This window comes from Oenanthe melanoleuca, chromosome 1, assembly GCF_029582105.1.
Source record: "Oenanthe melanoleuca isolate GR-GAL-2019-014 chromosome 1, OMel1.0, whole genome shotgun sequence".
Classification (NCBI taxonomy): Eukaryota; Metazoa; Chordata; class Aves; order Passeriformes; family Muscicapidae; genus Oenanthe; species Oenanthe melanoleuca.
In genome coordinates this window covers 42,743,368-42,770,833 of record NC_079333.1, presented here as the reverse complement: position 1 = coordinate 42,770,833, position 27,466 = coordinate 42,743,368, and the positions used below count along the sequence as shown (strand labels likewise).

Sequence of the window (27,466 nt, the reverse complement as noted above, 5' to 3'; positions counted from 1 at the left end):
AACCTTTTCTGGAGATTGCAAAATGACACATGAAATCTGATTTCAACTTAGAATTTCTTATACAACTAATTTGTTTTTATTTGTTCTTACTTATACTTGTTTACTGTGAACAGATTCCATCTTGCACTTACTTCTACTCTCAGATTATCACTGTATGTGTACTGAGAAAGTTATTTTCAGAGGTTAAAAGCTGACTCTTGGTGATAATTGCATTTTTTAAATCCTGTTGGATAGTTTTTTACCATAGGAAGTCTTGATAAACTCTTGAAGCATTATACTTACAAAATATTAAAGTCTTCTGACACCACTGTATTTAGAAGGACAATAACAATTGTTTCTAATCCTTGTTTTTATTTCTTAAAAGCTTTGAAAAGTAAGCTTCCTTCAGTTATATCGTATCACTTTTTACTGGTCAGTCTAAAACAGGAAGATAAATGGTAAGTGCAATGACAAGTGCAATGGCAACCAGAATTGGACCCTCTCATGTAAGGCTGCAGTATTAGGCTTTCCTGTTGAAAGTTTCTATCTGTGTCTTTTCCCTAACTCATTAAACTTGGATATTTTAAAAATACAGCTATTTTTGAAAAACATCTTGTAATCAAGTTTAATGCAGCTGGCAGTTTCTTGATTTTTTTACAGATGATAAAAATATTTTCTGTGAGAGGATTTCTTTCCCTGAAGCATTCTTGTTGCTGGTGATGATGGACATTAGAAAATTGACTGCATTGATTATTAATCTAATGGGCAGCTTGATGATGCCTAAACAATTTATTATTCTAGTTGTGTCATCTCTACTAGATAAATTATTAATAAACACTTTCATATTGGCTAGGGTTTTTCCCTTCCTTTCTAAAAGTCAGTTGAAATGTGCTATTATAGCTCAATAATTTATATGCATTCTGAAGCTTAATTGGGAAACTAGTTTTCCAGTAGTATTTTCTAATTTTTATTTTGTATGCATTCTTCTGGCTGAAAGAGGAACTTGGTGATGGTGATTTATTTTGCAACAGCACAAATACTTTTTAAAAAGAAAATACTTCTGAGTGCAGTAATGCATTAATTAGTCAAACATGCAATAGTTATTATCCAGTTATGGGAGGCTTGCTTGGATTTACGTTGTTATATCTCAGAGCTGTTTTACAAAATAATTCCAGCTCCAAAACCTCCTTTTATTTGTGTCACCAACTTAGAGGTTCGGATTTGGTGTATTAAAATAGTTTCTGTGTGTCCAAAATATGAAGGAGTTGTAGTCCTAGTTTTGTGTGCATAAATTTACTTCTGTAGTATCACTGTGAAATAGTGTTTCATGGGTATTACACTTAGTGAAACAATAGCTGTAATACTGGCCTAAAACTTACAGCTCTTCTTACTGATAAAGAGGGAATTGAGATTTTTGGACATCCTTGCCCACTTGCCTCCAAGAAAAAGCTTTTTTTGAATGTGTAAGGGACTGTCTCTTGAGAATGAAACAGTTTCAATTTGTGATTGCTTGCAGTTTTTTTAGGTAAGACTTTGTATATTAAATCCTTTTCTTTTTAATCTCATAGACATTTCAAGTATTATTTCTACATGTTGTTTTGTTTTCCTTTAGTTTTTCTTTCTGATGCACTGCTCTGAAGTATGTTGAGTAATTATCAGCATAAAGCGTCAGCCACTAAAGCAGCGTCAGCTGCTAAACAGCAGGGATTGTAGTGGACTTGGATCTAAAGCTGTAAGACAGATGAGAGCAAGAAAGTAAAAAAGCACATTGCAGAACAGCAATGAAGTTTATAGCTTCAAGAATGCCACAGCAACATAGTTTTTGTTCTAGGAGTTTCGTCCTTTGGAGCAGTTTATAAATTCAGTTTTTAATTTCTTAGTGTTTGGAGCCCTACTGAGGCATATCTTGTCCCTCATGTCCATTCTATGTTTGTTTACAAGTTAAGCATTAGACATGTTTGAAACAAGACTATCAGTTATATTTCCTTGAACTTCAGTAATTCAGGACTAGATTTTTGCACTTCTTGCCTGTTTAAGTGAATGGAACGGTATTTTGATCCCATTTTCTCATAGTATTATTCTCATAACTCTAAAGCTCCAGTAATGTAAGCAGTTGGAATTTTCACTGAATGGTGAATTGCTTCCTACCTAACTCAAAACTAAACTAAGGCAGATGCCCAATAATAAATCAATGAAACATTTCTAAGAATCTTTTCAAATTTGGTAAGTTTTCTGACAATAAATGTTGGTTATTTTATCCTGATAGCCTCATATACTTAATGAAGCTAATAGTGGTGGAGTTTTGTGAGTTTGTATAAATAAAATCTCAGTTTCTTGCTGCTTTATAAAAGCTCTTTTGTAGAGCATGGTTGGGTGAAATGAATTGTATTCTTACTGCAATCCAGCATACATAGTTGATGTGTGACACCTTAAAGACTTTTTAAGGTAAAACTAGCTTGGAAGAAGACAAATCATTAAATGTAGAACTAAAACACCAACCTGACAAAATATTCCTGCTTTTCTTGGTAGTGGTTTTACTTCAGTGATCAAGTTTCTTCTTATGCATAAATCAACATAGGATAGACCTTTGAGTGAGCATTCTACAGATATCCAGTTTTTGTGGGCAGTCCTAGTTCTGGCAGTAGCACTAAATTATTTAAATTTTTTTAAAAGTGATAAACATCAGTAGACAGATTCTTAAATCATGCATTTCTTCCGTTCATTGGTGTTCCAGGTACTAAATTTGTTGCTTTGGGCAAGAGTAATACATTCTTAATAAACCTTAAAAAATATTCTATTATTATATTATTTTCAGCAACTAAATAAATTGTTTTCTGCCTTTATGTTGTCAGGTAGAAAAGACTATATAACTGTCATAGCTGCTTTTAGTATAAAAAGACAAGGCTTGAAAATCAATGCAAATATTCAGGTACTTTTTGTAACATATTATGTGCTTATATACATTAAATGAAGGTGTTTGTGGAATAAGATCTTTCTGTTGTAAGTATCTCATACCATTTTAGGATGGTTCATAATTGATTTTCTGGGTCATGTTTTTATGTATGTCAACCATGGTACTTAAAGTAATTTTGAGTAACAGAACAAGTAATTGTTACAATAATATATTTCATTTTTAACTATATTTCTGTATGTGTGAACTGAGAGTATTTAGGCAATGTGATATTTTCATGTTATATTTAGAAGACTAATATTTTGCTCTGTTTCAGTCATCTTCTAATATTTGCACAAAGTGCTTTGGAAAATACTAAGATGTATGTTTTACAGATAGAACAAGTGACTATTCACAAGTAATTTTTATACTTTAATGTGCTGTCAAATGTGCATAAATCTCCAGAATGAGTTTAGGTGTCATGGTACTGCTTTTAAGCTTTCCCAGATTTGTTCTTTTCTACAGTAATTGATAGAGAATTTTCTGTCTATATTCTTTAGATTATCTGGTTTTGTTTATAACCTTACTTTCTCTTAGTAACACTGATGATCAAGAAGCTAAAATAACACTTAACAGATGCTGCTTACGTAATGGCAAAATGACATTAGTCTTTGTCAGTTGTGGTGTTTCATGAGGCCTCAGCTGTAGCAGATTCCATTTTTGTTCAATTATTGACAGAAAGACCTCAAATGCATCTGTGCTTGTTTATAGAATACTACATTTGCATACTTAACTTTTGCTGTTTCATGGATTTTGCAGATGAAAATGAAATCTATTCAAGAGCAGATTTAATACGTCTATATTCTATATTTTACTATTATTTCTGAAAATTATTGCTAGTCACAATTTAAGTAAAGTCTTCTTAATCAACTTGAGTTACTCAAATAGAGTTCTTCGGTTTTTCATACTCTCACAAGCAAGAAATGATTTATATAACTTAAAAAATGCTTTATTAATGTGTTTGATAGATGCCATATATATTTGAAGAAGATAAAATTATTTGCCATAATAATTTTCATTTTTTTCTTCCTCAGCTACTGGAGTTAAGTTTGACTTGGAGTTTGTACACACATTTACCCACACTAAGAAGAAACTAACTTTCAGTTTCAGTTGTCTGCTTGGTACCTATTTTGGACTCATCCACTTCTCTGTATCCTGAGATCTTGCTTGGTGGCACTGAGACTTGCAACCAAAATAAATTCCTCTGCTTAGAACAGTTTGTCTTTGCTCAAGGGATCTGTGTTTAAAGAAAGCATAAAACACCCAAGAAACAATAAGTGAGATTTCTGAAGAAACAGTATTTTTAGATGTGAGGAAACCTGTTAATAGGTCTGTTGCATAGTGTGAGTGAAGCTTAGTGACCTGGCTTCTGTCTCTCAAGCAGTGCCTTCCAAGCATTTTTTTTTTTAATGTGACCTTTTGCTTAGCCCTCTAACATTTTTCCTTCAGTAGCTCTCACAGAGCAGAAAATGTTAATAGTGCAGTAAGCTGATAGAAATAGAAACAAATAGAAATTAACTTAGTGCTGTGTTCTGTCTATTGATACCAGGCTGCTACTTTTAAAATGAAAATTTTTATTATTTTTCTCATTAATATTTCACAAGCCTCCTTGTCAAAGTAGTTTTGTCTTATTACTGGAGGTAGTGCTTGTTTTGGGTTATTAAAACTTCCATAAGGAAAATGGAGTTTAAATCTGATACTTCTGTGTTCCATGAAGTACACATTAATTGTTCAGAAATTGGTATTAATTTCCAATTAATTAGCACTTTTAATAAATAGTAGGTTTTGGTAAGAGGATGAGTTTCAGTAGAGCTGTTTTCTAACTTTTCAGATGGGGAGTTCAGTAGAAACTAAAGCTTAAAGAGTCAATTAAATATATTTAATGTTTGCTACTCTAAGAGATTTCTGTGAACATAATCTTAAAATCATAGCATGGTTTGGTTTGGAAGATGCCATTAAAGGCCATCTAGTTCATTGCCTCCTGCAATGAGCAGGGGCGTGTTAAGCTACTTTAGGTTGCTCAGAGCTCCATCCAGTCCTTAATGATTCTAGGACTGGGGCATCCACCACCTGTCTGGGCAAGTTGTTCCAGTATTTCATTGAAAAAATTTCTTCCTTTCACCTAGTTGAAGTCTACCCACTATTAGTTTAAAACTATCACCCCATGTCCTGTCACAAGTCTACTGAAACATTTGTCACTGTTATGATTTTCTACAGTGAAATACAGGCTAATGGCTCATTAGTTGAGGCTTAGAATTGTGTAGGATGAAGGAGTGTTTGTATTACTTTCGTTCTGTAAATGACATAAAGTTCTTATTACAGGTTCCAAATGCAGTTTAGGTTATCTGTTTGTGACAGGATAGCTGATAGTTGTCTGTTCTAAGAAAAAGACAATATGATGTTAAAATTAGTTCTTCAGGATTTATTTATCTTCCTACATGCTTCTAGGTTTTATACTTTCAAAATATTATTAACTTATGGAGTCTTCCTGTTTGCTTCCCCCCCATTTCTGAATTATTAAACATTTGTTTTAAATATAGGGGAACTTCTGAGTTTAGGTAAGAACTAGCTATTTATGTTTGTCCTTTTTGATTGCATGGTTCCAACTGAGTCCCTAACATAATTCTGACCTCTGGGTCCATTGTACATAAATAAATAGTAGTTTTTGTTGGATATTTTTGATGAAACTAGACACTGTAGTTTAAGGGTGTGTGGACTTGGGATAGGGTATTTAGTAAGTAGAAAGCAATGTTTCTCAATCCTGTTTGGATTTGTTCAGATGACCAGTTTCTTAAACTTTTGAAGGGAATACTAGAATTGCCTGGTAGAATGTATTATCTTCATCAGTCAGAACTTTGTTAAAATGACAAGGATCTTCCTCATCCACCTCTGCCTCATGTTTCTCCAGTTTTACAGGAAATGGCCTACAAGTTATGTAAAATAACTGTGGAGCTTGGCTTCCTACAGAAAGTTCTGCTGGTGCTTCTCTGTATTTTCTTATGTTTTAGTGTGCTGTATGTGTGGAGAGGCCATGTTAATTGGGGAAATCTTAAACATTGAACTATTCTGGTTGTAAGCAGCATCCATAACATCTATAAAAAACACTATAGGGGTGCTAAAAGTTTCTCCTACAAGGACCTCTTGGTAGCACTGAAAGACTTCAGCTTTCAGCTTCCTTTTGACAAATACTTGCATATTCTATTTACTTGGTAACTCAAATTAATTATGAGATAGCAACTACAATTGGACTGGTTTTTATGTTATAGTTTATTTGGCATATATAATATTTACTGGGTGAAGAGAAATTGTTAATAAAGAAGTCTGGCAAAGAGTCATATTTAGTGCACTATGGCTGTAACTAGTGGTGCTTTTAAGTTGATTTTGCAGTCTTATAGTTGACACTTCAACTAAGAAGTAGATTATCACATAAACATTCCATGACAAATCTTGGCAGATTAATTTCTCTTCTAAGTAAACATTGATGACTTTCATTCTTATCCTTGAATCTTGATTTGGGGAAAACTTTTTTTGACTCCATCCAGTGTTCACTCTTTCTAATATTTGTGTAGATTTGAGGTTTGTACATGGAAAGTGTATTGATTTGGTGAATCTAAAATGCAGCATTGTTCTATGACACCTGATTTTCAGTTGAGTATTTTAGTGTATTTCTGCATGGCGGTGCAGTTAGTCCAGTCTTTGTTACCAGTTAAGCTGGAACAAGTCTACCCCCACCATGGTAAATAGTGGAGTGCATTTTAAATCATTTGCAGCCTGCCAGGTTGTCTGTTTTGACTCTTATCCACTCTTATGACATTCCTTCAGCTCATATAAAACAAGAATAATTCTAAGATGCTGCATGAAATTCTCTAATATGCTTGTGAAGATGTGAATAGATTGTGAATGTATGGTAACTGTTACATGTCTTAGTCCTGAACTTGGTGATATGCTGTATATTTCTTCTAGAAAGTACTTTTGTGGGTAAGTAAACAGTAAAGTGCCTTTGAAAATATATTTTATTATGTTCAGCCATTGATCTGTATTTAATCTGTATTTTTAATTTTTTAACTGTTACTGAAAAAAGGAAGCTAACAGAAATGGGAGAAATGCTTTTTTATATTTTGGTTCCATGGATTTAAGGTGGCTCCTGACTCCAGCAGAACCAGATTAATTGGCAGAATTTAGAAAGTTGCTATTAGGGGAATTGATATAATGGGATCACATTTTTCAAAGGATTTTCAAATCTGTTGAAAGTGGTTACCTTCTCTAAGCACCTTTGCCTCATGAAGAATAACTTCTGAATTTTAGCTTAAAATATTTGGAAAGTAGATTTTTACCTTTTTTGTTGTCTTAGTTGTTAAATCAAAGGGAAAATTTACCAGAATACTTCTGTACTTGTTTTTTCTCAAGTCATCAATAGCAAAGACATTTGGAAAAAGTATCCTTCTTTGCAGTTCCATCCTCAGAGTGCTTCATATACAGTGAAGGGATATGGTAGGATTTTTCTTTATCTGAACAGATGATGTAATGATGATTGGAGGCATGGAATTAAAATATTTTGATTCTGTTCCTAGCTACTGTACATGTATGCAGTTTGTTTAGGGCCTCATTTTGCCTTCTGTGTACATTATTTCTTTTTTGGATGATTAATAACTTTTACCTCAGGTTATAAGACAATTAAATACTTTTTTTGTCAGTTTTATAGGTATTGTATATATAATGTTTTACTGTATTTTAACAAATGAAAATGATAGAGATGGGAGAAAAGCACAAAAATTATATTAATGCATTGTCTTAAATGCAATATTAAAATTCCGTGAAGGAGCAAGTAACTACAAGACAAAATAAGGCAGCTGAAAAGATACAAATTGCTATATGGAACCAAGTTCTATAACAGCAGCATAAGTTCTGTGGTATATCTTGGTTTCTTTTAGACTATTTCTTTTATTTGTTATTAAGTTAGATTATAATTTGAATTTTGACCTGTAATGCATTCTGAAAGTATGAGTTCTTGTGTAAAACAAAGCTGTTACTTGCATGTGTATTAAATAATATTGCCCTTAACCTTTTAGATAAACCTTTTCTTTAATCTTTTGGATTATTAAATGTTGCTGGTTAGTGATGTATCCCCTAGAGGTTTTTTTTTCAGATTTGATGCAATTAAACTGCTTTCTTTTCCAGAACAGTCAGTTTAGACCTGACTTAAACGTCATGTGAGGATTGATGTATTGAAAGGAAGCTAACTTTTGTTCAGATTGGGTTTTGCATTCAGCTGTAAGAGAATGACAAAACCTAAACATTCTGGGAGGTTCACAGCTATTTAACCGTTTACTGTAAAAAGTATTTTTAAGGAATAACTTCAATTTACCGTAGTAAATACTTCTGAGTAGTTTTAATTACATTTGTTTAATTGGGTGTTTTTTCTCTGTGGGCTTTAGCTGCTGAGGACTATCCTTAGCAACTGATGTAGAAGGAAAATGCAGCCCCACAGAAGCTGAAGACTGTTTGCAGAACTAAAAGCAGAGAACAAAGATGTAGTGCAATGAGATTTTTCACAAATATATCCCTATACTTTTGCTCTTAGTTTTAAAAGAAATTTCCCTCTTCAAATAAAATTGATACTTCTTTGCAGTCTTACTGAAATGACAGGAATGCCTAAGAAACATGCTTGACTAGTAATAATTTTTTTTCTATTATTGCAATTTTTACTACCCTTTGGAGTGGTTTTCCAATTTTAAATATTTCCTGGCATGTGTGTATCTGATAGTATTTCATGCACTCTTTATTCCTGATTTTATGAATGTGATACTTTTTTAATATTTAGGGTTTTTAATGTTGGAACTTACTGAGTTGTCTCCATCAGCTTTATTCATTACTTGAATAAGCAACAGTAAATTGCTTTTATCTCTTTCAGCCTTTTTACTATATTTTTTCAAAGGTTGAGTCCTGGTGACAGCTGTTAAATGTAACGGAAATTCTTTTCATTAGGATTCCTATTTGAAAAAGGACTCTATAGTTTACTGCATGCTATATGTTTTATAGCTACATTCACTATAGTTATTATCTATTTGGGTAGGTTTGTGTGAAGTAAAAGAGTTTATATTTTTCTAGACTCTTGGGTGAGTGCTATCACTCAGTTCATAGAGTTTTGAGTAGTTTAGACAGGAAGACATTTCTGGAATCATCTAGTATGATGCCAGGCTCAGAGTAGGGATCAGCTCTGAATTTAGACTTCAGTGCTCAGTAACACATACAAATCTTGGATTTTGAAAGATCAATATTTTTCATTTAAAAGTACTTAGTACTATTGTATATGAACTGTGTGGGGATATTGTAACTTTTGGGTCTTACATAGAGGTCCTAATCGAGGAATAAACAGTAGACGGAAGGGTGACAAGAGGGGTGGATGGAAGAGAAGCCTTTTATTACTTTAACTTCTTACTACTGCTTAACTTCTAGAAGGAACTTAAAGAAATAAACCATACTAGAAGGGGGTAATGAGTTCTAGTAGGAGGTACAGAAATGTCATACCTGTTTTGACAAATATGTAGTCTGTTAGAGAATAAAAATCAGCTTTCATGTTAATAAAAACAAGTGAGAATCCAATAGCACTGTTAATTACATTTTGCTCTGCACACACAACCTAGATAAAGTGCCAATTAAACTATTAATTATCAAACTTATGGGGAAAGCATTCTTTTCTTGCTAAGGCATTTTTTGGATGTGACATCTTAGCATTATTGTGGTTTCTATACTATGAAAGGTGAGTAAATAGTTGCATGTTCTTCTGGCCACAAACCACTGAAAACACTATGGTCTGTCATCATAACATTTCTGAGCTACTTTGCTTTTTTGCTGTTCTAAAATTTTCCATGCCATATTTTGTTCATACCATAATTTTTGACAGCTTTGTTACCATGAATATTGCATCACTTGGAAACAAGATTAATTTTCGCTGGGCTGTTGCAATTACAAGGCCTATTTTTAAGGAAAAAAGTAGCTTGTTAGTTAAAAAAGTCAAGTTTATGACTTTTTATTTTTACTTGCAGTGTGACCTGTATCAATTCTTAGGTGTTTTTAAAACATTTAGTTTCGTGGTTATTTAAAAATAGTATAATATATTTAACAAACTCAGAAGAATCATCTTGGCCATTCTCTGTATATTTAGACTGCAGTATCGGTGGTGATACGAGGTGTAGGAACATAGCATGATACACCTCAAATACTTTGGAAAACTAGCTACATGTACTTGGTAAAAAGGGGAGAATCCATACTACATTAAATGTAATATACATATTTTGAAAACTGAGTGAGTGTATTCAATATTTTGGTGTAGGTCTACTTTTTACATTTGATATAAAAATTAGTTTGTGTTGTGAGAATTATAATTTTTAATGCTTCTGTCTATAGTAATTAGTAAGTATAATCCTTTAGTTGCCATCATAGCAGTTTTTCTAAAAGATCACTCAGATGAACTGGACCTTTTTGCAGGTTGTCTGCATTTAGTGAGTTCTGAAGTATTTTACAAGAATCCTAGCAACAAATGATTTGGAAAGGTTTGAATTGTGTAAACAGTGCTTTTACAATAGGACATTTTTTGTTTTCTGACTTTGTCTTTTTGATCATTTTTTTCCTTATCTTAACAAAGTTTCACTTACATTTTCCTGCACATTCTTTGTCTTATGGCTTTCTTTTCCCCCTTGTAAAACCATATCATCCATTTTTCTTGTTCACTTCCTGTCAAGATTGTTTTCCCAGGTACGGGTGACTTCAGAGGTTCTTAATCACCCCACTTATTTCTCTTAAGAGTTTAGCCCTGTTCTTGTGTTGCTCAGTTTTAACTCCTTGTTGTGGGTAGTTATGGGTGACTTTGGGAACGGGGCTGAAGCGGGCTGCTACTGCACAGAAGAATGAGAAGTCATATAGTGAGGAAAAGAAGCTCTGAGGAGGTAAAACTATAATTTTTAAACTCTGCAAAAGGCTTCAGTATCTGAAAATGATCTTCTCAGGTGGGCTGGAATTACCAATGAGCACTGGTTCAGCTGTTGTGTCAAACTGCCTGTTGTTATTCCTTTCTGTTATATTTCGGGCAAAACCCATGGGCTAGTTGAACTAACTTACCTGTAGTAACATGTTTATGCTCACATAGTAAAGAGCTGTCTAGGACCTGATTTGTGTGTGACAGGACTGAATTTTTGTTACTGTGCAGGATTCCTCTCAATAGAATTTTTGAATGCATCAATCATCTAATGACATTAATGATATGTACTGCTGGTTAACAGTCGAAATTGAGTATTTTCTCTGACAGGAGGTGTAAAGTTGCTAATTCTGTGTTACAAGTACAGAAGAATTTTCCTGTGCTGAAAAGCTGAGGTAACATATGTTTTGAACATACAACAGTAGGAACAACTGTAAGCAGCAGCAGCAGCATCTTAGTCTTGTGAATGTGTTGATAAATAAGCAGCAGAGACCTTAAGGCATATTTATGGATCTTGATTCTATACCTGAAATGATTTTTATACTGTAATAATTCAACACTAAGGCTAAAAAAAAGGCAAATAATTACTTCATGGGTTTTTTTTTACAAAAGTTAAACTAGACTAAACAATAGTAGGTTCTACCCATCTTTTGCTGTACTTCAGTTAACTGCAATTTCAATTGCAGGTTGATTGCTAAGAGGAAGGGTAGTGTGTTTTTTAAATAAAGTCTGCATCAGAGCTTGCATATACTTCTGTCCTTTACAAAGAAAACAAGTTAAGATCTAGTAACTACTGCAGCTTTACAGTTCTGTACTTGACATCCTTATATAGCCAGTATTGTACTTAGCCTTGCCCTATGGCACTTGTCGCATTAAAAAAGCAAATACCAACCAACTTGCAGTTTCATAGAGAACCTGAGATGAATCAAGTAAGGTTTGTGCTTTTAATGAAAAAGTTTCTCATAATTGTTCATGACATGTCTGATTTTCACTCAAGCCTGTAGGCATGCATGTGTTCACAAAATCTTACTAGTGTAAACTGATAGCCGTGGTGTTTCCCAATACTTTTGGGCTAGGGACCGGTAGTAGGGAGGATACACCACTATGCCTTCTGCTTTCTGATGTCAAGACTGAGGTGTACAAGCAGACTAATAATCAACACAGTTGTATGCTGATTTGTGACTAACTCATGTCAGTTTATGGGTATGGTTGATCCCCATGGGGCTGCTGATTTTACTTAAAATGTCAATTGGTGTTACTGTGAAAGGTCTGTCAAAGTAGCTGCATGCTCTTTAACAAATTTTTAACATGAACTGTAGGGTCAGAAGAAGAGATCCTCCTTAGTGTTCCGTCAATGGCCTTTTTTAGCTGGACTTCAAAACCTGCTTGTGTCTTTTAGTTATCAGACCTCATTTTTCTGCTCTACATTAAGCTATATTCTTTTGAAAACAGTGTGTACTATTCTTATGTTAAGTACTTTTTCTAGGTTAATGAGTTACTGCAAACAAAGTTGTTGACCTGAGAGCTCTTTATTATCTATCTCATGGCAATTTCCTATAGCAGGATATTTTTACAAAACTATTGGTTCCGTTCTGTCAAATAGTGGTGTCTGCTGCTTCAAGTGGCTGAAGATAGAAGACTCAAGTTTGGCATCCCAAATATGATTGACTAAACCAGACTTTTGTGAACCTGTACAAATATTATGAACATATTTTGATTTATTAATATTTCCATGTAAAAATTGCTTATAGATTGACTTAGTTGCTAGTATGTGGATTTGTTTTCAAAACGCATCTGAACTTAGGCTCTTAAATCATAAGTGGAGTGGTTTTTCAGAATGAGGTAAATTTTTTTGAATTTTCTGATTCTCAGAACGTTTGTTTACTCAAGAGCGGAATACTTGTTAATATTCCTTGTTAATATTTCCTGTAGAAAATTAAGGATAATTTTTTTATAAATTTCATTAGGTTTTGGACTGTGAATTTGTTTCTATTTAATTTTTTTATGAAAACAGTAATCCTGAAATCCCTTGGAATTGTCTCTGATAGAGTATATTTTTCCCATCAGTGATGATTTTTTTGCCACTCTGGGTACTATCCTTTGAATATTGTTTCACAGTAGGCTAGGGTTCATGTTTAGTAATACCAGAAAACTTTTGCTGTTGGGTGGCTGAACATCAATTGAGTCTGGATCAATTTGATGTATTATTTATCTGTTTAGTGTAAATGCATGTTACAGTTGCTGGTGATACTACAGTTTTATGTTGGTTTTAAAAGGATGGTCAGTATCTGAACTAACATTGGTAGCAAAGTATAATTCATTAAACAAATATACCACCACCATGTAAAGTCAAAACTATTTGAACAATGATGAATTGGTAGGTTGAATTTATATACCATAATATAATACATCAGGCTTGGTTTCCAGTCAACACAAGTATTTTCGAGTCATGGTATTATTGAACAACGGCCTTTAGGCAAGTACTGTAAGACCTGCTTGTTTACAGGGAAAATAGAAACATATTTATTAATTAAAAACACTGTATGAAGGTGGATTCATTTGCAGTTGATCACATAACTGTTTGGGAGCTTGAGACTGCTACATCTGATAAATGAAACTTTGGATATTTATTCTTTAATATGCTAAAATGTACAGCATTGTTATATTGAACTTATTCATCGCTTTGATACTATAAAATCCAGGGGTATAATTAACTTCATTATTTGCACTGTTTTTAATCAATGGAAACTTTTGAAACTTTAACATTTTTATTTTCATGGAGTAAATGGGAATGTTTTAAGTTGTAAGAATGATAGGTTGACCATGAAAACTATGTTTACTTTCAGAGAGAACAGGAAATGAGAATGGGTGATATGGGTCCTCGTGGAGCAATAAACATGGGAGGTAGGGATCTGAAGGAAAAAGGCTTCTGTAATGTAATTTTTTTTTTTTTCTTTGGGACTGTACATGTTACTCAAGCACTAGTAATTAGTGACAACTGGTGAAAAAGGAGTAAGCCATATTAGGAAATAAAAAAACCCAACATATATCTTGTATTCAAGCAGCTTTTCCCCCATATCCCGGTGCATCTCTGTTTTATTGCTTTGACTATGCATGGCAAAAAGATGATGTTCAAGTTGAGAAACAAAAATCAGGGAAAAATGATGCTCTGGGAGTTATTTGATACAAAAGAGGAATTTTATGTTCAAAAAAATATTTGGCATTATTTTGGAGAGACTGCCTATTCAAAGAAATTGTGACTGCAAGTGCATGTAGTGAAATGATGTAGAGGTTAAAATTGGCAAGTTCTTCTTGATGTACTTGGTGTGATAAAGAATAATGTGCTTGGTGTTCTACCAGTTTCCTCCAAGTCTCTTATTTACAAATATTCTCAATTAGCTCTTGCAACTTAAAATACTCTCACTGCTTAAAACTGTTACTGTGTAACCTAGAAAAGTAAAATAATTAGTGCTTGCTCCATATATGCAGACTGAAGCAGTTTGGAATCTTTCTTATCCAGAATATCTGCTTTTAAACAAGACTGAAATTTAAAATATTTCTTCAAAATCACCAAATCTAACTAAACTGTATGAACTATTAAACTATTAAACTATTAGAAGCTTCCTAATGGTAATTAAAAATAAATTAAGGTGGTAATTAAAAGTAATAAAACTATTTTTCCATATATTTTAAAATTGGAAGTCCATACCAAACTTAGTAAACATTTCTCTTGTCCTTTTGAATAATGTGAATTTATAGAGTAATAAATCTGCTTCAGATTTTAAAACACATTATTCACTATTTCCTTGCATTTATTGAGACACATTTGTAGCTGAAAAATAGAAAGAGGCTTGTGCTTCAAGGGATGATAAAAGTTATTTATAAAGAATTCTGAAGAAACACATTGTGAAATTATCTACAAATATTAAACTGAAGCATAAATTGAGGCTTAATTTTTAAATTTTCTATTTGTACTTTTGCATATGATTGCATCATGCTTGAAAATTTCATTTAATTAGAAGACTTTGTGAATATTGATTCTGTGCCAGTTTTCCAGATCCAGAAGATGCACTTTTTACATGCAGATTTAAAGTGTGTATTTGCTGCATTTCTTTACAGTAATGTTGGTGTTACTTTCTCAGTTTTAAGTTGTGACTTGATTTTAAACTCAATACTTTCAGAAATAAATTGTATCATTTTAAAAAAGGTTATAGTAACACTGAACTGCTGTTTAAAATTATCCACAGCAAATGAGTGTAATGTTTGTTTCTGCAGAGGATGGATTTTAAGTTCACTCATTAAATAGAAATTTTGGTTTTTTCTCCAGCGTATTAACTCCATTGGTCCAACCAAAATAGTTGACCCCAAAACCTTACAGTAGACCTTTAAATAGCAGATATTTAGTTGTTGACAGTACCATCCTTTCTTCGTATTTCTGTTGGAATTGTAACTTTATTTTTAACTGTCCTTTACCTGTGCCATTTGTGATTTTTTTATAATGTGGGACAGAGGGAGATGGAATATCTCCAATAACTGAAATACCTGTATGATAATTTTCTTAGAAAGCAGAATATCTTGTGACAGATTTAATAAGTGTTTGGCTGACTTGTGCAGAACTGCTAATTTTTACAGCTTTCTGTGACAAGTTCTGAGAGAATATGTATACCTCATCAGAGCATTTAGTCAGATCTGTAGTGCTAAGTGCAGATTATAAACTTAAATATGGAAAAAAGGGGCTTTTTTGGGGAACAGTTGCTTCATTGATGAAGACTTATTTCTTGTTAGGTGCATTTCAGACATTTAGAGTGGATTTTTTCAGCCCTTCCTTTTGCAGAAAAGGACTTTTTTTTTAGTGTCTGCATTTTGGCATGAACACTAAGGACTGCTTTCCATCTATTGCTGAGCATGCTCCTGTAAATTAACTCCTCATATAAGTGTTACACCAAAAAGAAACAACAATCGAGCTCTTAGGGTCTGCTTTGGAAATAGGATTTTGAAGGACCTCTGATTTACAGCTAGTACACTGTAGTGGCCTCTTACTGAAAGTATGCAGGGCCCCACTCTCTCCTTGCATTATACTCTGTAGTTCTGCTCCTGTCAGATCTGACTGCCTGAAACAGGATCAGTATTCTAGAGGTTTGATAGTGTAAGTTACTGTCTGCCACCCTGGGTGCATTTGTGTGATACAGAGCATGAGAACTTAGTGGCTCTTGATAGATAAGTGACAGTACCTGTGGGTGGCCACCTGGCTCAGTTTAATTAGGCTGATAAGGAAACCAATTGCAAGTAATTTAGCATTTAGTTAATGGCACTACTGCATGCTCTGAGTGCTGCTACCATCATGATAGTCCTGCAAAGTGCCTCTAGGCTCTGAGAATAAAGGTTTCTCCTTACATTGGCTGTTTAGATTTCCTTTCCTTCTATATCTAATTGAATGGGTGACAGTAAAAAACCATTTTAGAGCATATGCTACTGTAATTTTCTTGAATTGTAGCCTAGTCTTCTACCTGCTACATGAACTGAGGGTGTGTATGGATAGGTAAGAAACATCCAAACTGAGTGTACATTTGTTTTGACTTAGTGTTACAGGGAGAAGTCTGGGAGTTATTCATTACTAAGCTCCAAGGCTTCTGCTTTTCCAAAGTACAGGATTTCTGTCACTTGTAGTAAACTTATTTAGCACTTCTCATGTGCTATTGTGTAGCATGCATTGTTTTTGCTGAGGAGTTTGTGGTTGGCCTAATGTATATGATCAAATCCAGGTCTTCAATTTTAGCAGCAATGTCTTGAATGCCGTGGGTTCACTGGCTGCTGTGGCACGGTGCTGTCAAGGCAAGTAATCAAGATTTAATTGTGCGTGCCTGCTGCTAGTCACGGTACTGTGTCTGTGCAAAGTGGCCTCCTTGGAATGATATATATTTATATATTTATTACTAAAAACCTGCAGTTATAGCAAGAAGTGAGAAGGTTTATTTTTAAAATAAAAACAGCAGGCTTATTAGTCTAGCAACGTGTCAGATTTCTTTATATTATGAAAGTGTATACTTAAAGTGTACTTAAATTCCAGAGGTATGCTTTCTTCCATTATCAAATTTTGGGTGCATACTTTGGGCTGAAAAGGACAGATTGTGTGGAATGGAAAGAATGCATCACCACCAGCCTTGAAGTTGATATTTCATAATAGTAAGGTGTGAGGTAGATAATCAAACTTTTTTCTTACAGCAACATGCAAAAATACTGCAAAGGCATTTTTACATATGTGTTCAGTATGTTAGTGAGTACTGGCAGAGTGATGCTTCCTAAGTGGTCTCCTCAGAATATGTTTTCAAGATTTTCTTCTTCTGCCTCTTTGATTCAGACTTCTGGAGGAGATTGTTGTGTCATTTCAAGTTCTAACAAAACCACTTAGTTTTCTGGTACTTATAGCATAAGAAATTACAGATAAGTGTGAGATTTTATTTATTCTGTATTACAAATAATTTATTGTGAAGTTGAGTACCATCTCTGTTATTGCTTTTAGACCTTTGGCTAATCTACCATACACTGTATCAATTAACATACTACTGGTAGAAGGCTACTTGCAAACGTCCATTTCATCTGTTAAAATCCCTAAAGAGCCAAATTGCCATATAGCTGCCAATATCTGTAAAATCACTTGAAATTTTTGCTGATTTGTGGTGTGCATACTCCATATAGATGCAATATGAACACTTTAGTTCTTGCAGAGAAACTGTACAGCTATATTTAGCTGTAAAGGTTGGGATTTTCAAATACATGAGGCAAATTATGAAACGCACAATAATAGAGATTATTTAAAATCTGTTTAAAAGCAGATGATTGAGATAAATGTACAGTCTCAAAGAATTTTTCTTTCAAGTATTTGAAGTCTTGTACATTTGGCTTTTTAAATATTGTAAATTGTTTGTTTGTTCTTGTAAAACTAAGATAGGACAGCTCTAAGTATAGATTGTTTTGCATAGATGCGTTTAGCCCAGCACCTGCTGGTAACCAAGGCCCTCCTCCAATGATGGGTATGAATATGAACAACAGAGGAACTTTACCTGGCCCTGCAATGGGTCCTGGTCCTTCCATGGGACCAGAAGGAGCTGCAAATATGGGAACACCAATGATGCCAGATAATGGAACAGTGGTAATGTATCACAAATTTAATTCCTTTGAATAGCTGTCATGTCTCATGGCCATTTTTCTTACCAAAGGTATTTTCACGCTGAGTAAGAATGTTTCCATGTTTCGGATCTGTAATAAGTAATTGATAAAACCTTTTCATGCAAGGAATTTACCACCTGAAAGAGAAATACTTTTTTTTATATTACTGTGAAAATCCTACTTCCCTTAGGAATGAAAATCTGTAAATTTAGACTATTGCTGTTCTTTTCTTTAGTAAAATTAAATTCTGTGAATTGGCTTGTTGGGGTTTTTGATGAACAGTTAAATGTTGGAAGGTGCAAAGTGTGAAGATATCTTTGTGTAAACTATTTAATTTTTTAAAGCAACTTTAGTGTTCTTTGTATTTCTTTTCTAACACTGTTAAGCGCATGAGATTGACAGTAATTATGCCACTTAGAAAATCAGTAGCCAAGAGCTATTGATAACTGTTACATCAATACAACAAAAATAATATTGCCAAGTTGCCATGGGTAATAGAGAATGTTTTTTATATGTCTGGGATTTTTAATCGAAAGCATATAGGCCATTGAGATGCAGTTAAAGCACTAGCCATTCTTGCTTTGTTCTCATAGCCAGTTACTTTTCCTAGCTGTAATGTCTTCTGTAGAGAAACAACTATAATTTGGAATCTGATTTTTATATATTTTTTCAGTGCTGTTCCGTTTCTGGATATCTGGATTAGTGGTGGTGTGATATAAAGGAACATATAGTATTAACAGTTTTATAGGAACACAGCAGGATTTTGTAGCTATGTTATTTTAGATATACCTTTTCAACAGTATCTGTCTGTGATTGAGCAATCTGTATAATGAAGTAAGAACAAAATCCTGTGTTTCATGATGAAAATGAGATTTTGATTTGCACAAAATATATTTTGGGTCTGGTCTTTACTACATAAAAAGTAGAGGATCTTCACATCATAGGAGCCAGCTTATTTTATCAGTTGTGTCATTTCTCACAAAGTGGGGAAGATGCTATTCATAAAATACTGGATTTGGAAATGCTTTTGCTGGAGACCACTGTGTTACTGGTCACCTTGAGAACTTTCCCTTGTGAGTATATAGACACTGAAGAAGAAGTGTCTGGAAAAGAACATGGTATCATAAATCACGATATCTAACTTAAGCTGTTGTTTTTCTACAAAAAGTCATTCCAGGTATGGAAATGTAGGAAATATGCTGACACTTCAAAGTGCATGTTTAAAAAAATTATTTTTCCTTCCATTTTCTTATGCATGCTTCTGAAGGACGCAATTAATTAGAATTTAGTTTTCCCTTCATTTTGGTCTTTGAAGGTTTTTAACTTGAGGGGTCAGGCCCCTACAGAAAGGCATAGCATTATCATATTATTGCTGTTGCTAGAAAGACACTTGGAGGGCTATCTACTAAAACACTGTTACAGTTATTTTCCACTGAGGGAAATGAAGAGTATTCTTTATAGACCAGAAATACAGATTTAATGTTTTTAATTGGACGTTTGTCTGAAGTCTTGAAGTTGTTGCAGTTTCCCTTTTGTTTCACTGCAGTCTTTTGAAACCTGGGTTGTCTTTGAACAGAACATTTTAAAAGTAGTTTTCCGCACTTACTAATGTAGGTAGCTAATTACAGCAGTTTTCTTGTTAGCTGGAAAGAGGAGTCCTTATTGGAAAGAGGACTTGACTTTTTGTCCAAAATTCAAATGTTAAAAGGGGTCAGGAGTATGTGACAAGTTACTTGTTGAAATTCATATCCATTGCTAACAAGCTGGCATGCATTAAGATAATTTTAAAACAGTTTTTACCCAGTGCTACAGATTCAAAGATGCTTTAATTCAGTAGCAGATCTTTATGCAGCTCTTGAAGTAACATTTCTCATATGCAATGTTGCACTTGAAATGATGCATATATATATACAGCCATGATCTAGGTTGCATGTACTTTTATCTGTATAGATAAAATGCTGGGGTTTTAGTTATGTATACATATATATATGAATTAGCGGGCTCCAGAACTGCTGAGCTCTACTACTGTTACTGGACTTAGGCTTTCAGAAGAATTCTTTCCTGATTCAGGCATATAAATAAAGTGCTGGTCTTAAATATCCTTATTGGACTCTGAATACCTGGGGAGTTGATGTAGATCTCTGTACAGAATAAATTTCTTCTGAAAGCGTAACTGTCCTTAACTGGTGAATGATGAATTATTTCTACATCTGACTGTACTATGTATCTATGCTTTTAATGGTTTATGTTGAGTAATTTCTCCATGTGTGTTTTTAAACACTTTCATAAATACTGAACTGTAAGTGTTCATATGGATGTTTTTTTGCTTAGAAATTAAGCACATAAATCTCTGTAAGGATATATACCTTTATTAATATTAAGCATAGAGCTGAGGAAAGTAAATATGGAATATTAATTGGATTATCTCACACTGATGTTTCAGAGTGAGCCTTAGTTACATACGGAGTTTTTTAATAAACTGGGAGTAGTCCAAAATTATGCATTATGTCACTAATACAGAATTTTAGAAGTCTTAACTAAAGATCTCTTAAGTTCCAATACAAAAGGCTAACTCCAGGTCGCATGGACTTGAAATATCCATAAATATGTGGGTATAGAAGTCTTAAGGCTATTAAAAAAATAAATATGCAGTGCCTAGAAGTCTTAAGGCTATTAAAAGAATAAATATGCAGTGCCTAGAAATACAAAAGCTGATTTCCTTCCCTCCTAGTTTGACAATGTGTCTCTAATTTGTTTAAGGGAGAAGCATTGTAGTTGGTATCTAAGGCATAGTAGGGCTCAGACATAAAACTGTTCGCTATCTCCTCTGTTTCATAGAGAATGTGTTGCTTCAGATATACTTGTAAGGATAAGTTACATTCAGCATCAGTCGGTCTTAAGTATTGTTTTTAATTTTTAATTTACTTTACAAAGTTGGAGCATAACATTAGCACTCTTTAATTTCCAGCTCTTTTTCCATAATAACTAATTGAATTGCTCCTTTCTTCCTTCTATGTGTGATCCTGATTCTGCTGGACTATCTGCTGAACTCCATGACAACATCACTTGTGATTTTTGTTGTAACTCACATTTGGCATGTTCCAAATGGACTTGCATTAGCATAATGAGAGATTCCCTCAAGGAGGCCCATCCCAGATGGGTTCACCTCTGGTTAGTAGAACGGGCTCTGAAACTCCTCAGCCGCCAATGAGTGGTGTAGGTGCCGTGAGTGGTGGACCTGGTGGCTTTGGTAGAGGAAACCCAGGGGGCAACTTTGAAGGACCTAACAAGCGTCGCAGATACTAAATCTTAATTCATTCCTTACTGTTTTAGAAATTCCAGTAGAATTATACAGTGATATGCCTTTATAATTTTAGCTGTTATCTGGAAACGGTTCTATTGTTATTGTAGTCTTTAAAACAGTTTCTTTTGTAAAACTTTTTTTGTATTCAGTCATAGGCTTTGTAGTATAGAGCAGAAATGATGCGGATCATTATGTAAGGCAATGTGTTTGTGACTCTAGCAAAATACGTGTGACTATGCTGTAAAACGTGCAGTTATCTGATTACAATAAAACAAAAATCACTGGAAAGGATTTTGGGAATGTTATTACTAATGCTGAGTAAGAATAATTTTATGCTTAATTATAAGTGGCATATTTTTCATTTTTGCGTAGTTTCTTTTATGTGTCAAGAAAGTTCCATTCTTAATAGTGAGTGTTTAGCTAGACTGCATGGTGCAGTACATACTCTGAAAAACTTAAAACACACCTGCTTTTTTTTTTTTACTTTCAAAGATCATAAAATTTTATACAAAGTGTTCTCAAAGATACTGTGTCCTTGCATCTCAATCCACCATTGCAAACTTAGTAGTCTTACCAACAGAGGTTATCTGTCAGACAATCTATTAGAAAATTTAACTTGGGGAGGGAAAAAAAACCCCTTTGGAAAGGTATCTCTATGTATGCTTTATTCATAACTGTGAGTGAATTTACCTAAACTATAGAGAAGAAAATTGCTTGTGACATCTGTATGTTCTGCTGATGGTTAAAGTATCTTCCATTGCAAGGAAGGAGACATTTCTGCACGCTGGTGGAAAGCTTTCTGCTGTGTTTGCACATTATTATTGATAAGTATACATTTCCCCCCTGTGGTTGGTTTGAATAAAAACATGTCTTATCAGTGAGTAACTGTTTGATTAGGAAGCAAATACATGTTTTCCAGTGAAAATAAGTGTTCACTTATAGTTGAGTAATAAGCATTTAGAAGGATTGCACATGAGTATTCTTCTGAAATGTTTTACAGAACAAGGAATTTGGAAAATGCCCATTTACAGCACAACTCAGGGTAGATTTGCTGATTGAGTTTTAAGATAAAATTGATAGTAAAGCTATTAGGAAGCTTATTACGATTCTGCTTTGTCAGTCTTGGAAGATGATGGAAAAGACCTATTGGTTCTATTCTTATAATGGCAAATAAGTAGGGATATTTTTTGGTTACTACTACTCTTCTTTTCTGTGCAAAATAGTTGTAAACTAGTAGTGTTCTTTTTTATCGGTTCATTCACATTTTCAGAATTTTACCTACATGAATTGGGATACTAAATTGGTTAAAAACTGATTTGAAATAACCTGGTGCCCCAATAACATCCAAATGGTATATACATAACTCAGCATGGGATGCAAGCCGCTGAGAGGGCTTTTGTGTGTTACTTGTTAATCTAGCTGTGATTGGCTTGGTGGATTGAATTTTGAGCAAATGGTTTAAAAGAAAATTGCATCATTGCTGGCATTTTGGAAATATGCTGTTACTTAAATTGCCAGTGTTATATGGCTTAAGGTACTGTTTTCATACAGTAGTGTATGTGTAGTGTAGTGTTTTCATACACTTAGTGTAACTAAGTGTGTAGGTTGTCACTCGTGACATGGTACCTGCTAAGCATTTTCCTTTAGAGTGTCTTTTTTGCATTACTTGATACATGGCGCGCTTTGTAATACAATATGAGTTACTCTTTCCCCATGGTATATGTATCACATTATAGCACTCATTCTTAAAATAAACCTCAACCAAACTGCAAATGGTTTTACTTGGCACAGTGGTCCTGAACCTCAAGATTTGGGAAAGTTACTGTTTTTTCACTGCTGTAAACTAGTGTTTGCATATGGCAACTACTTAAGCTCTCTGCTCTAGGGCCCTTTATTCAGATGAAAATGCAGTTTTCATTGGTTTCTAGTAAGGTGTCTAAATATAAGATTACTTTTTTTCTTTTCTTTTACTTCTTTTCTTTTTCTGTACATGACTTTTTTTAGGGGATTGAGAAAGTACTGGTGTGAATTGGTAGTTCTCAACTGTGAAGCTGTGCAGGGAACATGTTTTAAATACAAATTAAACTAGATTCAAGAGATTGGTTCATTTTCTTCAAAGGAAAAGGCCTTTTCAGGCCTTTTAGCTAGCTCCTGTATATTGGTTTAGCTGTATAAACCCTCTGTCTTGTAATATCTGAGTAAGTTTCAGAAGAATCTGCAAAAGTGGTTCATACTTCCCATGCCAGTTGCACACTATTTTAAGTGCATGTTTGTTGCACTGTGGTTTTGGTAGCTAGTGGAGGTATGCATGTATTTGAAAGTTTTTGTAGATTTTATTTAACATCAGTGATTGTCATTCCACAGTTGTGACCTGCCCTTCCTGTAAACTTCTGACTTGGATTGATGGCTCTGCTGCATAGCAGCAGTGGATTTGCCAGCTGTCCTTTTACTTCAGAAAACAATTTAACCTGTTTTTAAATGTCTGTGAACCAAGTCCTAACAAATAAATAATGAAATGTATTTTTTGGCAGACTGTAAAGAGTTAATGAAGAATGCCTTTTGTAGCTGATGACACAATGATAAGTTCAGCTGTTAAGTTTTCTTTGGGCTGCCTGACTCATGTCTAAAGGCAGTGCTTCTCATTTTGCCAAATATGGCAGTAACTGATCCTAGCTATACAATAAACACCTAATTTTGTTAAAAAAGGAATGGTCCCAAATTCTTTCCTAAAAGTGTTCAGATGTGGCCAAGCAGTGTTTTTGCATGAAGGTTCCTCACTTCTGCTAAAGTGATTAATTTTTATTGTTCCTCATCTGGTTGATCAGTTTATCATTTTTTCTGTATACACATGTACTCAAGATTTTAACTACATTTGCACTGTTAACTGGAAAGCACAGAGAAGTCCTGACTGCTGTATGCTATGCTAAAACAGATAGGCTTGGAAAATATGTGAATCTATCAACTGCAGTGCACTTACTTTTGTAGCGTACTTACTGAGCTATTACATTATTCCTGAAGTTTCATATTCCTGAACTGCCTGATTTTCCTGTGAGTTACAATTTAAAGATAACAAGGCTTTACTATTCTGTTTAAGTTAAACACTGTTCTGACCTGTTTATCTAATGTGCTCATTAGATAAAACATATCTTGGGAAACTTTGTGGTGATCCTAATATACTTTGCTGTATTTATTTCCTAAGAAAATCATGAACTACTGTGGATTATCTAGAAAGAAAAGTCCTGACATACAGTTATTATTTATTGTCCACGTTTTTTTATGCAATTGTACATAAAAATATACTAACCTGGAGATTCTTACTAGAACTAAATGTAAAATAGATGGCAAGAAGACAGTATGAACTAAATACTGCATTAATGTAATTTTAAGCGTAATATGTAATATACATAGCATTCTGATCTAAAGTATGCTGCCACATTTTATCAGAGATAGAATTACTTGTAATTACAAATTCTTTGAAAAGTGCTAAACACAAACACTGTGGCATTTATGAACTACATATTGCTAAATAGTTGCAATCTACTTTGAGATAACTTGGCGGGCACAAAAATCTTGAAATAACCAATCTAAAGGCACATTCTTAAGTGAAAACCAAAACCCTGTGTAGGCCTTTTGAAGAGAGAAAATATGCTTGGAGGTGAGATGTTCAGCAATTAACTGGTGTGCTCTGGTGGCATGAAGATCGTTTTGCTTCAATATGTTGCAGAAACAAATTATTTTGCATAATTCCTAATTTATCTATTTTTTTATAACAAGTTGGATCATGATTTTTCCTTTCACAAGTCAAACTAAAGTGTAAACGAACTACTAAAATAGCATGGAATACAAAGTAGCAACTAGAGTCAGCTTATATTGGACCACAAATGTGAAGGGGTTCTAAATCCCATTCCTGAGACTTGAAGTGTTGCATATCCATGGGTAGTTTTATGCATGCAACGTCTTTGTTAGCTTGTGCTTGTGGCCAAGAATGGGCGACTTCAGAGAGCTCATATGTCCAATGCAATTTGATTGTCTTCTCAGGAGCCCTCAAATTATTGATATGGGCACTCTGCTGCTACTAAGATGATCATTTTGGAGTTTGGTGCTTTCTTTGGGCTGCTAGCTCACTCCAAGCATGAGGGAATATCAGTCCAAACTTTCCTGATTCGGGAGTTGTAAGGAGGGAGTGAGTATGGCCAATGGGAAATGCAGAGGTTGGACATTACTGCTTTAGATAATTGGCTATTCAGTGCTAGTTTGGTGGCAAATGTTGAACTGTAGTAACTGAAAGCATTTGTTTTTTAAAAATTCACTTACTGAAATGTAAGAACTTACTAGCAATAAGGGGATTGACTAAAAACTTGGAATACCTAATGTTAGATATATTTTTTCCCATGGGATTGTTTTTATGTTATCTTTTGTTACCTTTCCAGATATACTGTGAAGTAGTTTTAGCAATCTCACCAGTTAAGCATATTTTGTTAATAGTTTTGGGCGTTTTCCCATAAAGTATTTTAAAAACCATAACTGTAGGCATTTCAGGTGTGTTTTTACAGTAATCCGTGAAATATTGTAGCTAGTTATAAAATTGTCTAAAATGTTACTTGTAGAATAAATAAACGGAAATGAATTTTTAATGAAAACAGTACTTTTTATGGTTTTAAATGCATGGAAACAAACCCTCAATGTGTTCATTTTCGGTGGGATAGATTTAATAGGTCTTTTCCATCATGAACTTCCTTAAGATATATCTGAAAGTAAATATATTTGAAATTGGAGACATCCTTATTAATGACCTCAGACTGACTTTTAAAAGCAGTGCAAGAAATTTCTTCTGTTTGGAACAGCAGCCCATTTTTCCTAATGGAAGGAGCTATTTGGAAAACCATTCAGAGATAAGCACAGCATACTTACAGGTAAAACTATTAAAATACCCCTCTGCTCTAATGTAATGATTATTATACACGCAAATCACATTGAGAGAAAAAACCCCAACTTTGTAAATGTGGGTAAAAACTCAAGTAATTTGTATGTGATCCCTTGAGTGGAGAATAAAATGCTCATAATAAGAGGTATGAAATTCAAAAGGAACTGGACTGTGTTACTACATACACATGTGGATAAAGTTTTTTCATTTGTTTGGGTAAATTATTTGTCTAGAGCTTCCATTATTCCTGGATTTACTAGTGTGCTTTTATATCTCAATTTCTGTAGAGCACAGCTGTATAATTTGATTGAATTTAAATGCTAATTGTATGCAGGATGTTAAGTGCTTGACTTGAAAGAAATGCAGTGAGAATAAAGATACTGTTCTTGATTTTAAGTAAAAACTGCCTAGATCCTTCAACAGGAATAAGTCCTGGAGGGTCCTGTATGTAAATTGAACAAAAAATGGGAGAGAGGGAATAAAGTAACATAATAAAAGTGAGAAAAGTGTGGTTTAATTTTATATCTACAGCAGTTTTACAAAAATAACTTTAAAGTCTTGTACATGAAAACCAAAAAGAAACTAATTTTTAATAGAAGGGGTGGAAATACCAGTTACATTCATGTCTTGGATTTTTAAACTGAATTTAGTTTTGTGCAGATGGCCAAGAAATAGCAGAAAATCTAAAATGAATTAATGTTCTAAAAATTTTTTATATTCTTGGGTTGTAGGGTGGGATCACTGCAGTTGGATATATCTCTTCTGTGTTGTTTTTATGAAGTTGTTGTGTAGGACTTGATTTTGTGGCTGGATACAGCAATTGTATACAGCGTACACACACCATGTAAGTATGTAACAGTTATTTTTAAGGTTGTTAGCCTCTCATCAAACCAGTGAGAATCTAGTCTTAAACATGAGTTCATCATAGATGCAGAAGCACCAAACAGAAGACCATGGTAAAGGAAAATGAAGTAGTACATATCAATTAGTAATGATGGGATGGGATTAAGGTATTTTCATTAATTTTTTTGCCTTTGCTGTAATCAATTTTTTTTTATGTGACAGGGAAACTAATTTTATTATCAGTTAATGCTAGAAAGAAAAAATCCCCTACAAAACACATCTCCCAAAGAAATGCCCAAACCCTAAATACCTCAGTGTACAACC

At 33.9% G+C, this 27,466-nt stretch overlaps 1 protein-coding gene across 7 annotated transcripts in view; it reads left to right on the top strand.

Moving 5' to 3' along the window:
- Positions 1 to 27,466, top strand: part of PSPC1 (paraspeckle component 1) — a 56,382-nt gene that overhangs the window by 13,859 nt on the left and 15,057 nt on the right. Inside the window, exons 7-9 of one of the 7 annotated variants that reach the window (XM_056492735.1) lie at positions 13,751 to 13,808; positions 17,885 to 18,054; positions 21,192 to 21,663. The exons of 4 other annotated variants lie outside the window; for them this stretch is intronic. In XM_056492735.1, the coding sequence (XP_056348710.1) occupies positions 13,751 to 13,808; positions 17,885 to 18,054; positions 21,192 to 21,377 (414 nt within the window). In that variant the 3' untranslated portion in view covers positions 21,378 to 21,663. Of the gene's footprint in view, positions 1 to 13,750; positions 13,809 to 17,884; positions 18,055 to 21,191; positions 21,664 to 27,466 lie in introns of those variants that run through there. 2 more of the 7 variants (XR_008840615.1, XM_056492746.1) reach the window with 2 other exon arrangements.